Genomic DNA, 14,884 nt, shown 5'->3' with positions numbered 1-14,884 from the left:
GAGGGGTACCATTACCTGAAAACCAGTGGGGAAGTACTGTCAGCCTCAAGCCAGCAGGGTACCATTAGCTGCAAGCTAGCGAGGTGGTACCACCAGCTACAAGCTAGCAGGGAAGTACTGTCAGCCTCAAACCAGCAAGTAACCATTACATGCAAGCTAACAGGATGGTACTGTGAACCTCGAGCTAGCAAGGTACCATGAGCAGCAAGCTAACAAGGTGGTACCATCAGCTGCAAGCTAGCGGGGAGGTACTGTAAGCCTCAAGCAAGTGTGATACCATTACCTGCAAGCTAACGGGGAGGTACTGTCAGCTTCAAGCTAGCAAGGTACCATGAGCTGCAAACTAGCGAGGTGGTAACCTCAGTTGCACCAGCTGCAAGCAAGCGGGGCTACCATCAGCTGCAGGCTGGTGAGGAAAAACCATCAGCTGCAAGCTAGTGAGGAAAAACCATCAGCTGCAAACTAATGGGGAGTTACTGTCAGATACAGGCTAGTGGGGAGGTACCATCAGATGCAATCTAGCATGGAGCTAGCATCAGGTGGAAGTTAGTAGGGAGGTGCCATCAGCTGAAATTTAGTGGAGGGTACCATCTGCTGCAGACTCGCAGGGAGGTACCATTAGCTGCAAGCTAGCAAGGAGGTACCATTAGCTGCAAGCTAGCAGGGATGAGCCATCAGCTGAAATTTAGTGGAGGGTACCATCTGCTGCAGACTCGCAGGGAGGTACCGTCATCTGCAAGCTAGCAGCAGTTCCCTGTATAAGCATCAGTCGGACCCTGATGGAAAGAAGGCTGAAGTGGGCGTGAACGCGATGCCCACGTGTGGCACTACCCACTCACAGGTGAAAGACCCTCTTTGACTTGGGATAAAGCTGAGATCCGGGGGGTGGGGAGGCTGGAAGGATGCTGACACCCCTCTTTGTTTGAAGATGAGTTGGTGTACCCTCACACAAGACCATGGTGAGGTGAGAAGCACACACTGAAAGCAGGGGAGCCGCACACACGTCTGGAGAGGGGCTACTGTCGCTGATGCCAGCTGCACCTGGCGGCCACCCCCCTCGGGGGCCAAGGTGTCCCATGACTGTCGGGACAGGACACATGGGCTGAATGTCCTGTTTTTCCCAGATGGTCGGTGGATGGGTGTTGCCCAGTGTTAGAAGGTGTGTTTAGGGGACACGTCAGGAAGCCGAGGGAGACCTCAGGAGGACAGAGCCTTCTGGTGAGTGGGAAGGTCACACATGAGACGACAACAAACGCAGCCTTGAGTGACGCAAAGCCGGAGGCGACGGCGCCATTTACAGTTCACTAAGAAGTGAGACATATGGCCAGATGCTGCCATTGAACCACGTCCTGCATCCAGAGGCTGGATTACAAGTCACCCTAATGCGCACACAACTCATGTTTCTCAGACATTTGTTTAATATCAGCGGGAACTGAAAGGCGTCGAAAACCCAGCGTTGATCCCAACAAAAAAACAAGAAACAGCTAGAAACCCACAAACCGTAAGCGCAGCAGTGCGCCCCAGGCCATGGTTTATAAACCTCTCTATGGTTCCAGCAGCAATGACGCGCTCTTTCTAACAGCAACAAATCACACCAATAGTAAAACAAATAGAAGAAAACACACCGGAGTAGTGGCTGGCCTGTCTAACTCGGCTAGTTGTGTACCTTTAACTAACATTAATCTCAGCGCTGTGGCTAAGGATGAGTGAATGATTGAAAGGATCCGACTGGATCCCCTGTCTTTATTTGATGTCTGGAAGGAGGGCCCAGCAGGCCTGGGGACAGACATCTTGACTCAAGCTAGCTTCAGACTTCACCCACCGAGTGGCGAGAGGGGGTCGGTGTCCAGGGACCCCCGCAGCATCACGTGCCTTCATTAATCTGCAGCGGGGGTTTCAACCCCCACCCCGTAGGCTGTTTATTTGGCCTCAGTCTCTTGTGCCAGGGCCGGCCATAGTTTGTTTAACAAATTGCCTGAACGCCCCCAAATTGCCACTATATGGCTGTAAATATCTGTTTAGCACACACAGTGGCTGGGTTATTTGGTCAGGGCTGCCCCTCCCCAACCCCATCAAGTATGGCCTTGAGTAATGAGTTCTCATTGGATAGGGGTCTTGCTGTGCGCACCTAGTTCAACCAGGGAATATCTGGGACTGAGAATACAACGAATTTTATACAATCTATTAATATTCGTCCACAAGATCCCAGACGCGGGGTTTCTTAGGCTGGAAACGAGCTGGAAATACAGACGATGGAAGAGCAGAGAGCCTGGGGGGAAACCAGATGTGAGCTGAAAGAAAAGGAATTATGAATGAAGCAAGACTTCAGTTTTCAGCATCATTCATGAAACAGCAGCAGGTCACCACGGGGATTGTTATCTTTCCTAAGCAGGTCGAAACCCTATTTAAGAGGGTTTACAATTCCATATTGTTCTCAGTGTGCAGGAACTGGAACAGAAACAAGTCCCTGGTACAGAACAGCCTTTGAGGAATGTCTTCCGCTAGCAGAGAGGGAAGAGGCTCACATTGAAGACTCTGAGGCAGGGATTAGTGGCTTAAACTCTGGGACACTAGAACCTTCCCCGCCGCTGCTGTCCTCTCCTGTCAGCTACTGACTACAAAGCCGTATCGCGTGTAGGAGTGGGCGGTAAACTCCGCTCCGCTTGCAGAGTTTGGGGAGTTTTTCCCAGCCCGCGCCCCGCTTAGAGTGCGGAATTCCGAAAAACTCAGCTTAGTGGAGCGAATCAGAGTTTTTTTCCTCATTTGCGCTCGCCACCGTTAAGTTGGCGGGCGCGAGTGAGGAAAATCTTACTCAGACCACCTCCCAGTGAGATTTCTCAATGCAGGTAATCGCGGATGGTCACTACCGTTCTTGTTGAGAAACCTTCCATGCGCGTTGAGGAAGGAGCCGCTCGTGTAGAAAATCTAGTCGAGTGGCAGAAAAGAAGCAGCGCCCTCTTGCGCTGCACGTGATGCCGTTTGCACTGATTTTTCAGCACAGGACAAACACCTGGCACTAAAAATCAGCACTTGCGGAACTCCGCGTAGCAAAGTATTTTAGTCACTTTGCGGAGTTCTGCAAAGCGGGACGCCGTGACTCTGCCCAGACCTAATTAAGTGATTGCGGTCATGTCCTTAACACCACAGTGGTGCTAACTTTCACGCCATCACAATGTTATTAACATGATAAGTGCTCTGCTGGGTCACAGTGGAAGTAAGGGTTCCACTCTAGTCCTCAGACTGGAGTCTGTGATGCATCAGCACTTGAGACGTGTTTGGCTAATAGCCATCAAACTTAATCTTAACTCTTTTGGCTTGGTACACTCTACTCCACTTTACAAAACTCCACTTCACGCCCCTCTCCTTTACCCCACTAACTCTTAGCCATGCCAAACAGCTGCAACAGTGGTGTACAACATGGCAAAACATATTGGCAAAGCCAATACTTCTTACATAGGCGAGACCTGTTGACTCTGCCAATGCTTGTTTAAATATTACAGCATTCTGGCACACGTGTATTCTGAAAGATGCAAGTCTGTGCTCATTTCCGGAGAATATGAGCTCTGAGAATTGCTGCTACTGCTTCTGAACCGCACAGGCTCTGGTGGAAAACATTGATGTGTCCCATGTGGGAAACTGTCCATGGGTGCCAAGGCAGGCTCAGACTGTGCCCGCTAGTGCCCAAGGTGTAACCTTACTATTGAGCCCAGAACTGAACACCAAACTCAGCACTTTAGCATTTGACCCTCAGGGTAGTGAAGTCGAAAAGTCCGAGACTTTCCCAGGGAGGTGGTGTGCAGTTAGTAGCTCAGAACTGGAAACACCATGAAACACGAGTAAAAAACTAATTGTCCAACAGTGCTGGGTCTTTGAAACAGAACTTCAAATCACGAACAATGTAATACTGTGCATTATAGTTCAAAAGCAACAAATTACAGTGGGTATTGCCTGGTTACTGTCGAGGGTAGCCTTGGCTACTCCACTGGGACAACCTCTTGAGGTTCTCGTTGCGTCTCTACGCCCCCCTAAAAATATCTGTGGTTTCCCTTGATCATACATATGGGGATTGTTAAGTCAATAAGCTGATGACCAGCGCAGTCACGGATTCGAGTAGATGACCCGCCTCAACTGGTTTGGGTTTGCTCCCCCTTCAATGCTTCCGTGTAGCACAATGTACCCTCTGCATTGTCCACTCATCTCAGGTCCAGGCCACGTCTGTGACGACTGGTGTCTTTTGTGAATCTGTGCTGCTCGTGGGATGTGCGCTGCACACCACTGATATTCAGTGACCCCACTCCTCCCCAGCCACCAGGTATGTGGTCAGAATCTGCAGTGCTACACAAATATCAGGTGAGCGTAGGCACCGCCAGTCATGGAGCCAGTGAATAGGTTGTGGTGCTTGTATCTCAGTGGGTCGTGCGGCTTAGGAATCCTACTCACGGCCTGACACAATCCCATGACCCAGACACCTAAGCGCCTACCACATGTGGACCTAATGTGTGATATTGGCCTCTCCATCAGGGCAACTCTCCTCTGGCGCTTTTCATTGGGTTTTGTGAAGAGTGTGGACCACTTTTCTTGTAGCACCTCACAACTTTGAGGCACTTGCAAGTTCTAGGGAAACTTGATTAGTCTTTTGTTGGTACGTATTATCCATCCGGGGGGATGCAGTTGGGTCAAACTTCCACTGAACCTCAGAGTTCCCTGGTTGCCTCCCTCGCAGACCAGTACAAATCCTTCAGTGGGGCACAGTGGATATTTTCAGCTCATCCAATCTCAGATCCTTCATGGCACCTCACTTCTTCTGACCAGCATCTTCCTCTTGCAAGGACACCCCATCATCTCTCTTCAACAGCTGCTCCTCTCTTTCCTTCAGTATAGAGCCCTCACAGCTTCTCATGGCAATTCCGGATTCCTTATGTCCCCTGTGTTCACCAGTATTGACTTTCAGTGCAATCTGTACCCCCAGTATTACTTCTTTGTCTCTTCTGTGTCCCCTTCTAGTTATCATGTGTCCTCTGGGTTCCCTTTTATTTATTCTGAATCTTCCAGGCTTCCCTGTATTTTTCCTGTTTGCCCCCCAGGTTCACCAGTATTGACTTTCTGTGCCATCTACACCCCCTGTATTTCTTCTCTGTCTCTTCCATGTCCCCTTCCAGTTACCTTGTGTCCCCGGGCGTCCCCTTTAATTCTGAATCCTCCAGATCTCCCTGTATTTGTTCTCTATGCCCCCCCCATGTTCTCCTGTACTTATTTTGTGTGCTCTCCTGAAACCTTCACATTAATTCTCTGTGCTCCCCCAGGTTCCCACTTTTTAAATTCTATTTCTTCTAGGTGGGCCTTCACACTTATCATCATCTCCTCATACACGGCCAACCTAGCTGCCTTCCTGACGGTGCAGCGCATGGAAGTGCCCATTGAGTCGGCTGATGACCTGGCCGACCAAACCAACATCGAGTATGGCACAATCCACGGCGGTTCCACCATGACCTTCTTTCAGGTAACACAACTGGGAGCTAGGGGGGGCTGTTTTGTAGTTGTGAAAGAGTCCAGCGCAGTCTCACACCATGGAATGGATCCTAACTTGATCAAGCCTGATGCAGACTCTTAACAGATCACAACTGTTTACTTTGTTGTGTTCTGCCATGCAGCTTTTGTGTGGTGCTGAATTCATCATATCCTTATCCTTGTGGTGCTTTGGGTGTCTTCATCTTGTGGACTGGGCTCTGGCGGTTGTAGGTTGTCACAAACCTGCATGTATTCTGATCTCTTAAATGATGTATGTGTGATCAGTATTCATTTGTGTCCATTTCATTCTTCAAGTCCTGTTTGCTTCTCTCCCAGTGCGTGAGTCACATGGGTTATTGGTCGCCCATCCTTGTGCAGTGTGATGCATGTCTATGTAGGACTGTTTTTGGTCCCATTGTCCCTTTAATCATTGTCCCTTCATCAGATGTTCTGCCTTCCTGAATCAGTGGTACTCAGGTATGTACCCTGTCTCAGGGGCAGTGTAATTTCTGAGTTGGTACTATTATGTCACATGGTTTAAGATCACAATGTATTTGTAACTAGCATGCCTTCATGGAGCTCTTAGGTGATTTTGAGTGTAGATAGTTCTCTAGCAGATGTGATCTCCTTACAGAGTAGTTCAGTAGGATGTGAGCCACTTTGAATTCCCCCATCATCCGTGTCATTGCACTCAGTTGAGTTGTGTTTCAGATTTGATGTCATTGTGATTGTGCTAGCGTCCCTCTGTCCCAGACCATGGATCTGTCCGGCTGCCCCAGTAAGAGCGTGTGTGCTCTTCTGTGCTGGTATGTGCATCCATTTTCCCTGTCATAGAATGCATACAGCCACGTATGTCCATAGGTCCATCCTAGTCCCCATGCAAGGGTCTTCCTGTTGCGATGCGCATGGTTATTGGTCTCTGCACTGCCCCAGCACATCTCTATGCATTAATTCTCATCGCAGAGCTTCTGTCCTTGCGACGGACTCGTCTCCTGTTACCCTCATAGGGGGTATAGAAATACTGTCCCTGCCCAGGTGACAAACACAAAGCAGTGGTGTAGGAGTACCAAACTTTTGTAGATCAATAGTGGGACAGAAATTTTTTCTCTGTCGAGGAGAGTGCAATCCGTGACCCCTCTCGCTTAAAGTTAATGTGTTATGTGAATCCAGACCCTTGCACTAACATTTGCTGTGTGTGTCAAGTGCATACATGTGCAGTGAGTGTGTGACACAGGATGGTAGTTGTTTTTTGTGTATTTTATGAGTACTGGAACCAATGGGATGTATTTTGAAATGCCCCTGGCTTAGCACAGCACACAATAGAGGGTTCATATATCTTCCACAAACACTGGAAGTGTATTGACTTCATTCATATGGTTGGAGGGTGGAGACTTAGATAATAATGAGTGTTGGGAGACAGGGCTCCTCTTAGGAATTCAATGAGGTCTTGATAGACTGAGGGCTGCTGATTAGGTCTTCTTGAGCACTGACATTTGGATAATCGTAGTGGGGGGAGGTGTTGGTCCATTGGTCAGGTTGAAGAATCTTAAAGGCAGAGCATATCCTTTCCTCCACCTCTGATTACTGCCTCAGGAAGGCTGATGACTGCCAGATACCTTTGTTTCAGATACTTCTGCTTGAATTTTCTGTGAGAGCCCTCACTGAACACAAAGCTGGTGTTAGAAATGGGGTTTTTGGTTGGCAGTCAGGTGACCCCCTGTCCAAGCAAGGACCCTCACTCTAGTCAGAGCAAAGGACGACAAACACAAATAAGACCGAGGTACTCATCCTGGGCCCTCTACCCAAAATATGGGGCCACCCACCCTCGGAAACCCACCCACCCCCGCCAGCCAAGCCCGCAACCTCAGAATCATCTTGGACCTCGACTTCAGCATGAACCATCAGATCAACTCATTCACCTCCACCTGCTTCCGCACTATCCGACTCCTACCCATGACCTTCAAATGGATCCCCCTCAAGCATAGAAAGACCATCACATACGCCCTCATCACCAGCAGACTGGACTACGGCAACGCACTCTACGCCTGAATCAATAAAAAACTCACAGAAAATTGCAAAACATCCAGAATGCCTCTGCCAGATTGATCCTCGACCTAACCCGACACTGCCACATCTCGCAACACCTACCTACACTGCACTGGCTTCCCATAGAGCAAAGAATCACTTTCAAGATCCTCACCCACACACACAAAGCCCTCCACAACACTGGACCAGCCTTCCTGAACCAGCAACTCAACTTCCACGTACCCCGCAGGGCCCTATGCTCAGCCCAGCTCTCTCTCGCAGAAGTACCCCACATCAGGAAAACCAGAACAGGAGGACGCTCCTTCTCCTACCTCGCAGCCACCGCCTGGAATGCCCTACCCATCCACATCAGACAAACAACCTCCCTCCCCAGCTTCACGAAGGAACTGAAGTCATAGCTTTTTTAATCCACCTCCTGTACTCGCTACACCCTGCTCCAGCATCTTGAGACTCTAAGTAGCTGCGCTTTATAAAACTCAGATTGATTGATTGATTGATTGATTGACTGAAAGGAGAAACACACCTAATTAACCCCGCTCACACCTTTGGTAGCTTGGCACAAGCAGAAAGGCTTAACCCAGAAGCAGTGTATAAAGTATTTGTACCAACACACACAGTAATGCAGGGAAACACTACAAAATGGACACCACACCAGTTTAGTAAAATAGGTAATATTTATCTAAGTCAAACAGGACCAAAATGACAAAAATCCAACATGCACAAGTCAAGATATGAATTAAAAAAAGAATAAGAGTCTTAATCCATAGAAATCAATGGAAACGTTGATTTTACACAAAGTACCTGGTTTGTGTCAAAAATAAAGCCGCACGGGCGAGAGTCCGTCTGAAAAGTGAGCAATACGTCGATTCCTTACTCGCAAGTGAGGCCGTGTGTCATTTCTTCTTCGGACGGGTCAGAGATGTGTCATTTTTCCCCCTCGCAAGAGAGCGATGTGTCGATTTCCAAACAGGGCACCTCGGATCCACGCAGGTTCACAATGACTTTGACGCCCAGGGACGATGTGTGAGAGGTCCGGTAGCATGGTGTTAAAAGATAGCGCTGCATGGGGTTTGCATCATTATCAGCAGCTGCAAGTGGGTGTTTTGTCATTTGTCCAGCCGCGATGTGTCGATCTCCCAGCCGCGATGCATGTGGAGCATCGATTTCGACCACGAAGCGGGTAGCGCATCATTTATCAGCCGCGTTGCAGATGGTGCCTCAAAAAATGTTCCCTCATGAGTTTCTGTGCGTGGATTTCAGTCCTTGTTCTGCCAACTTCACCTTTCAAGGGCCCAGGGACTGGATAGGGTACCACATGGCAGGGCAGGACTCTCAGCAGAGAGTCCAGGCACTGGCAGAGAAAGTCTTTGATGACCCTGAGACTTCAAAACAGGAGGCAAGCTCAGTCCAAGGCCTTGGAGATTCTTCTTAAGCAGGAATGCACAACAAAGTCCAGTATAACGGGGTCCGAGTATCCCCTTGTGGGTGTGCTTGAGCCCGACTGTCGCGGGCTCCCCGGCGCCGAGTTTCAGAGCTGCAGTGGGGGAGAGGCGGAGCTGCGCCCTCTGGAGACGCGGGCCCTGACCACTGCAGGCGCTGGGTGATCGCGAGGGGAGCCCGCCCCGAGAGCCCAGGACGAGGATTTGGGCCCTGTGAACGTGGGGCCTGCCTGGAGATCCCCTGGTGAGCCTGGAGAGAAGCGGCTATCTCCAGGTGGACCCGGCTGGTGCCTGCGTCGCGAGGGGGTTCCGTGCATGTCCTCCACCGGGGCCGCTTGATCGGCAGGAGTCAAAACACAGCTGACCCTTGCTGAAAGGGAGGAAGGGGCGCTGAGGGGGCCCGCCTGAGACCTGAATGTGAGGTACTGTGACTGCGAACAATCAAAGCCCTGCCTAGGCATTCGAGGCAGCTTGTCATAACGAGTTAAATCACTCCCCTGAGAGACCTGGCTGGAGAAATCACTTTCATATGGGGGTGAAGAATAGTAGGATCCTTGGCAGCGCTGACTGCCTGGTGCCGGGCGTGTGTCTCTTTGGGGCCTGGATCCCGCAAGGGGCCGGTCGTGACTGAGATGGTTGAGTGACCCATGCATGGACTCAGAGTTATCTGAAATTAGACGACTCGAGGAAGGTTATAGCTGATTCAGGATGGCGCGAGATAAGGATCCTAAACCACCCCGACAGGGCAAAATGGACAAGTACACGAAGGTTGTGACACCCCCTGTGTCAGCGAGGGAACGTGCGATCACTCCAGACAACAATGCGCTTCTAACAGTGATACAGGCATCTAGAGGAGCCCTCGAGGAACGGATGGGTGAGGTGCACTCAGAGGTGTCCCTGCTTAGACAGGATCTTCGTAAGGTAGCTGAGAGAGTTACATCCGCAGAGATTCGCTTATCGGAAGTGGAAGACACAGTCAGAGACTTACAGAAAGAGGTATCAGAGATCAAAGTCATTGACAAAGACGTAATGTGGCAGTTGGAAGATGCAGAAAATAGAGCCCAACGCAATAACCTCCGCTTTGTAGGATTTGCTGAAGGAATAGAAGGGACAGACATGATTAGTTTCCTAGAGAAGTGGTTAAAACATGTTATTCCACATGAAAAGTTCTCGAAATGTTTCATAATAGAGAGGGCCCATAGGGCACTGGGGGGGAGACCTCCACCAGGTGCGCCCCCCAGGCCAGTGATAGCTCATTTTCTCAACTACCTCGATAGAGATATGATCCTAATGGAAGTCCGCAAGATGGGAGAGGTCAGATACGAAAACTCAAAGATCCTAGTCTTCCCGGACTATACAAGAGAAGTGCAAAGACAGCGGCGCGCCTTTGACTCGGTTAAGGCTAGGCTTTGAGGCCTACAACTCGGATAATGCTCCTCTTCCCAGCCAAACTTAAAGTAATGTTCCAGGGAAAATCCTTTTTTTTTCAGTCTCCAGAAGAGGCCTGGAACTGGATTGAGGAGCGACCTAGGCTTGTTAAGGGTGGAACTGGAAAACCTGATAATTCAGCTAGAGAAACAGAGGGAGCGAGACCTAAGGAATGGTCCCTCCTGGTGCGCAGAAGCAGACGAAAACAGGGAATTAGCAGGAGTACGCCTTGGTGGATCCCCGGACGAGCAGAAGGGAGGGCGGACACCACCGAATTGGAAGGCACTCACAGTGTGGAAGCTTGGTCTCAAAGTGGAGGGGACGTTATAGATCCACGGACCCCCTCCGGAGGGCCCGGTCCGGGGAAAGTCCCCCCACCCATTGTTGGAAGCCATTGACAGAATGGAGGTCGAGGAGGGCGCCCGGACTCCCGGGTGTTCGGAGGGACAGCAGCAGGACTGAAAACTGAATGGGGTGGTGAGCCGTCTTTGTTTCTACCCGAACTTACAGAAAGACTCATCCTCCTTTCCATCAAGGAGTTTCATATAATCTTCACAGTTACGCACGGTTGGGAGGGTGAGAGTGGGAGGGGGGCTACAGACCTCCGGACTCTTGTAGGGTAGGGATATGAGGAAACACGCTCACAGGGGCCACAGGGAGGTGGGGAGAGGGGTGGGAGGGGTGTTAAGTTTTAGATGGTTGTTTACCACATTGTTCTTAGTCAGTAGCGTGGTTCACTCATAGACACAGGCACAGATGGATGAGCATAAAGGGAAGAAAGATAATGTCTCTAGACCCCAAGTCATCAGTACTATGAGCTCCCATTGGTCAAGAGGACTTGATGTAGATATTCACTGTCTAAGATGGTCCCCAGAAGTACAGATAGGGGGATACCCACGAGAATGAAAAGGGCTTCAGCGCACTTTCCTGGAATTTAAATGGTCTAGGAGATAGAGTTAAAAGGGGTCTAGTCTCCCAATATATTAAAAGACAGAAAGCGGACATAGTGCTCCTCCAGGAAACTCACCTAAAAGGTACGAAATGTGGTTTGTTAAATAGAGGTCCCTACATAGTACTTGCTCATGCGGTTACACATCTGGTTCTAGAGGAGTAGCAATACTGATCCGCAAGACCCCGCCCTTTCAGGTCATAGATGGGAGGACACAAATGGACGTTTTGTGGGAGTTGAGGGATCCTGGGGACGGAGAGAAGTCCTATTGCTGAGCGCATATGCTCCCCCGAGACTACAGGGCCCCCTCCTAGACAAAATCGCAAGGATCCTACTACTATCCTCTGCCTCTCTTCACATACTGGGAGGAGACTTTAATGATGTGATGAATTTAGAAATGGATTGATCTGGTGAGAGACCGACAATATGTCAGACTACCCCACTACATTATTTCGCTGCCTCCCTGGGATTGACAGATGTGTGGAGAAGAATACATCCAATGGAAAAGAAATACTCATATTTTTCAGGGGCACACAAAGTCTTTTCTCGCTTAGATTATATATTCACTCCCGTTGGAGAGATAGGCAAGATACAAGGTGCAGGCTACCTAGCGAGAGGCCTATCAGATCATTCCCCTCTGTTAGTTACTCTGGGAGGGAAGTCTGAAGGACGCAGGGGTTGGAGGCTGAACGCGAGGGACATGCAAGATCAGGACGTGGCGAAAGGTCTACGAATAGACACAGAACTATATTTTAATGAAAACGTAGGATCAGTCGGATCCGCAGTGAGATTATGGGAAGCCTATAAGACAGTGCTTAGAGACAGCGCACAGAATCTAGTGGCTCAAAAAAGACGTAGAGAGAATAAAACGATGAGCGATATGGAGGGTAAGCTCCTGGAGTTAGAAGGGGAGGCGGTACTGTTGCCCACATCCTCACTACTTTGGCAGCTAGAGCTTGCAAAAGCGGAATATAGAGAGATAGCAGAAAAAGAGATGAAGTCCTGCCTCAGGGCAACCCAGTATAGATTATATGAGACTGGAGATAAAACGGGGAAACTTCTCGCCTGGCTAGAGAAGAAGGAAAGAGAAACTAGATGGGTACAAGAGATAGAGACCCAGGATGGAGTTAGAGTTACTGCGGATAAGGACATTGTGGAGGCATTTGCATGCTACTACAGGGACTTTTATAAGTCAAGATCATTAGAATGTGTGGACAGGATCACTGAATATCTGAATGGGATAGATATGACTGTACTAGGCGTGGAGGGACGAGAAGGACTTGAGGAAGAGCTTACACTTGAGGAGAATTCTGCTGCACTGACGCGGCTCAGACCGGGCAAAGCTCCAGGCCCAAATGGCTTTCCTGTGGAGATTTTTAAAAGCTTCCGTGAGGTACTAGCTCCCCATTTATTAAATATGTATCTAGAAGCTCGTCAGCAGGGGGTCCTTCCCCCAGATCTTCGGAGGGCCGAGATTGCAGTAATATACAAAGAGGGAAGACCCAAATGTAAATGTGCTTCCTACAGGCCGATATCCCTATTAAATGTGGAAGTAAAGGTTTTGGCCACGGTAATGGCAACCCGGCTGATTGGAGTTATCCCTTCCTTGGTCCACATGGATCAGACTGGCTTTATGCCGGGAAGACCTACAAGACACAACCTGCGAAGGGCGCACGTATGGTTGGCCAAAGTGATGAACCGCCCGAAGCCACATTTATTCCTAGCTCTAGATGTGGAGAAGGCCTTTGATGTGGTTCGCTGGCCCTTTCTAGAGGCGACACTAAGGCGATTTGGGTTTGGTCCAAAATATGTTGAGTGGGTGAAGTAACCCTACTCTGGCCAATGGTGACGGTCAGGGTCAATGGAGTCATTTCCTCAGAGTTCCCCATTGAGAGAGGCACGAGACAGGGATGCCCTCTGTCTCCCCTCTTATTCGCCCTTACTCTAGAATCTCTAGCGTGTACGATTAGGAACTCTGCAAGCTTATCTGGCTTTAGATTAAAACCTGGGGAAGACGGAGAGGAGCGCATTTCCCTGTATGCGGATGATGTCCTCCTCTACATCACCCGTCTAGAGGTGACCCTCCCGAGATTGTTTCTCTTGATAGAGGAGTATGGGAGGCACTCAGGATATCGTATTAACAGGCAAAAATCTACCTTATACACGCCTCGGCAGGGAGCATATCTCCACCGCTGCCGATGCAGCTGCATTGCACAGAGGAGGGATTCCTATATAAGTCACTCAGGAAACTGACAGAAGTCATGTTCGCAATCTTGCGAGGGTGGTGAAGGAATGCAGTTATGACTTTAACAGATGGACAACATTACCTCTCACATTGATGGGGAGGGCGGCTATGCTTAAAATTATCTCCCTACCGAAGTTCCTATACATTTTACAAAACACATATTTCCAAATCCCCCCGGTCAATTTAGAGCTATAGATAGAGACATTCGACTCTTCCTGTGGGAAGGGAAACACCCTCGAATAGCCCTTACAACGTTGCAACGTAATCATTGTGCAGGGGGACTGTCCCTACCAGATATTGAGGCATAATATTGGGCAGCACATCTTATTAATGTCAACGATTGGTTATTCGCTGCTGATGACCACCCTGCCTTCCGTCTTGAGCGGTTACAATGGGAGGGAAGGACGTGTAGACAATTTCTATAAGAGAGTACGGGGATTGGACACCTTACACCGGCTACGAAGGTGACCTTAATGGCATGGACAAGAGCCAATAAAAAGATAGGGTGGTACAAGCGCCCCACAAAGGAAACCCCACTATGGGAGGGAGGGTGGTTAAAGGAAATTAAGAAACTTAAAGTCTACCAGGGATGGGATAGGATTGGAATTTCCAAAATTGGGGATCTGACACTCAACGGAGACCTCATGCCCTTTGAATCTCTTCAACGGGAATACGCCCTAAGCTGAACGCAATACTTCCACTACATTAGACTGAGACATGCATGGAGCAGGGAGGGTCTCTCGGGACGGAAAATCTCGGACTATTCCCCCCTGGAGGGCCGTTTGCTAACGAATAAGATAACGGAGAAAGCGACCTCGGCAGTATATAAGACCATAAATAATAATATGCTGAATACGCTGGCGACCCTACGTACTAAGTGGGAGAAAGAACTGGGACCCATGGAAGACATAGACTGGGAGACTGCTTTGATGTTTCCGAGGGAAGTGGCAATTAGGACAAGACTTAGGCTGATACAATTCAAAATTCTACATAGAGTATATTATGACCCACAAAGACTGCACTCAGTGGGAGGGCCAGACATCCTAATTGTACTAGGGGTTGTAATAAGGTAGGATCCTTTCTCCACGTCTTGCCCCAAGATTAGAGAATTTTGGAGTGGAATGCGGGGAGAACTTGCTGAGGTACTGACTGCACGGATCCCTCAAGATCACAAATGCATACTACTAGGCATTCCCAATGATATAGACCTACCTCGAAGGAAGCTTCTACTATGTGGGCTCGGGTTGATGGTCGCCAAAAGGGATATAG

The 14,884-nt window shown here is 49.4% G+C and overlaps 1 protein-coding gene across 2 annotated transcripts in view; it reads left to right on the top strand.

The window, feature by feature from the left end:
* The window catches only part of GRIK5 (glutamate ionotropic receptor kainate type subunit 5), a 994,397-nt gene that overhangs the window by 958,767 nt on the left and 20,746 nt on the right, over positions 1–14,884 (top strand). For both annotated transcript variants that reach the window (XM_069201377.1, XM_069201378.1), the window contains one exon: positions 5,335–5,500. In XM_069201377.1, the coding sequence (XP_069057478.1) occupies positions 5,335–5,500 (166 nt within the window). The remainder of the gene's footprint in view (positions 1–5,334; positions 5,501–14,884) is intronic.

The sequence above is a fragment of the Pleurodeles waltl genome, chromosome 7 (genome assembly GCF_031143425.1).
Source record: "Pleurodeles waltl isolate 20211129_DDA chromosome 7, aPleWal1.hap1.20221129, whole genome shotgun sequence".
Classification (NCBI taxonomy): domain Eukaryota; kingdom Metazoa; phylum Chordata; class Amphibia; order Caudata; family Salamandridae; genus Pleurodeles; species Pleurodeles waltl.
This window is presented reverse-complemented; position numbering and strand designations above follow the sequence as displayed.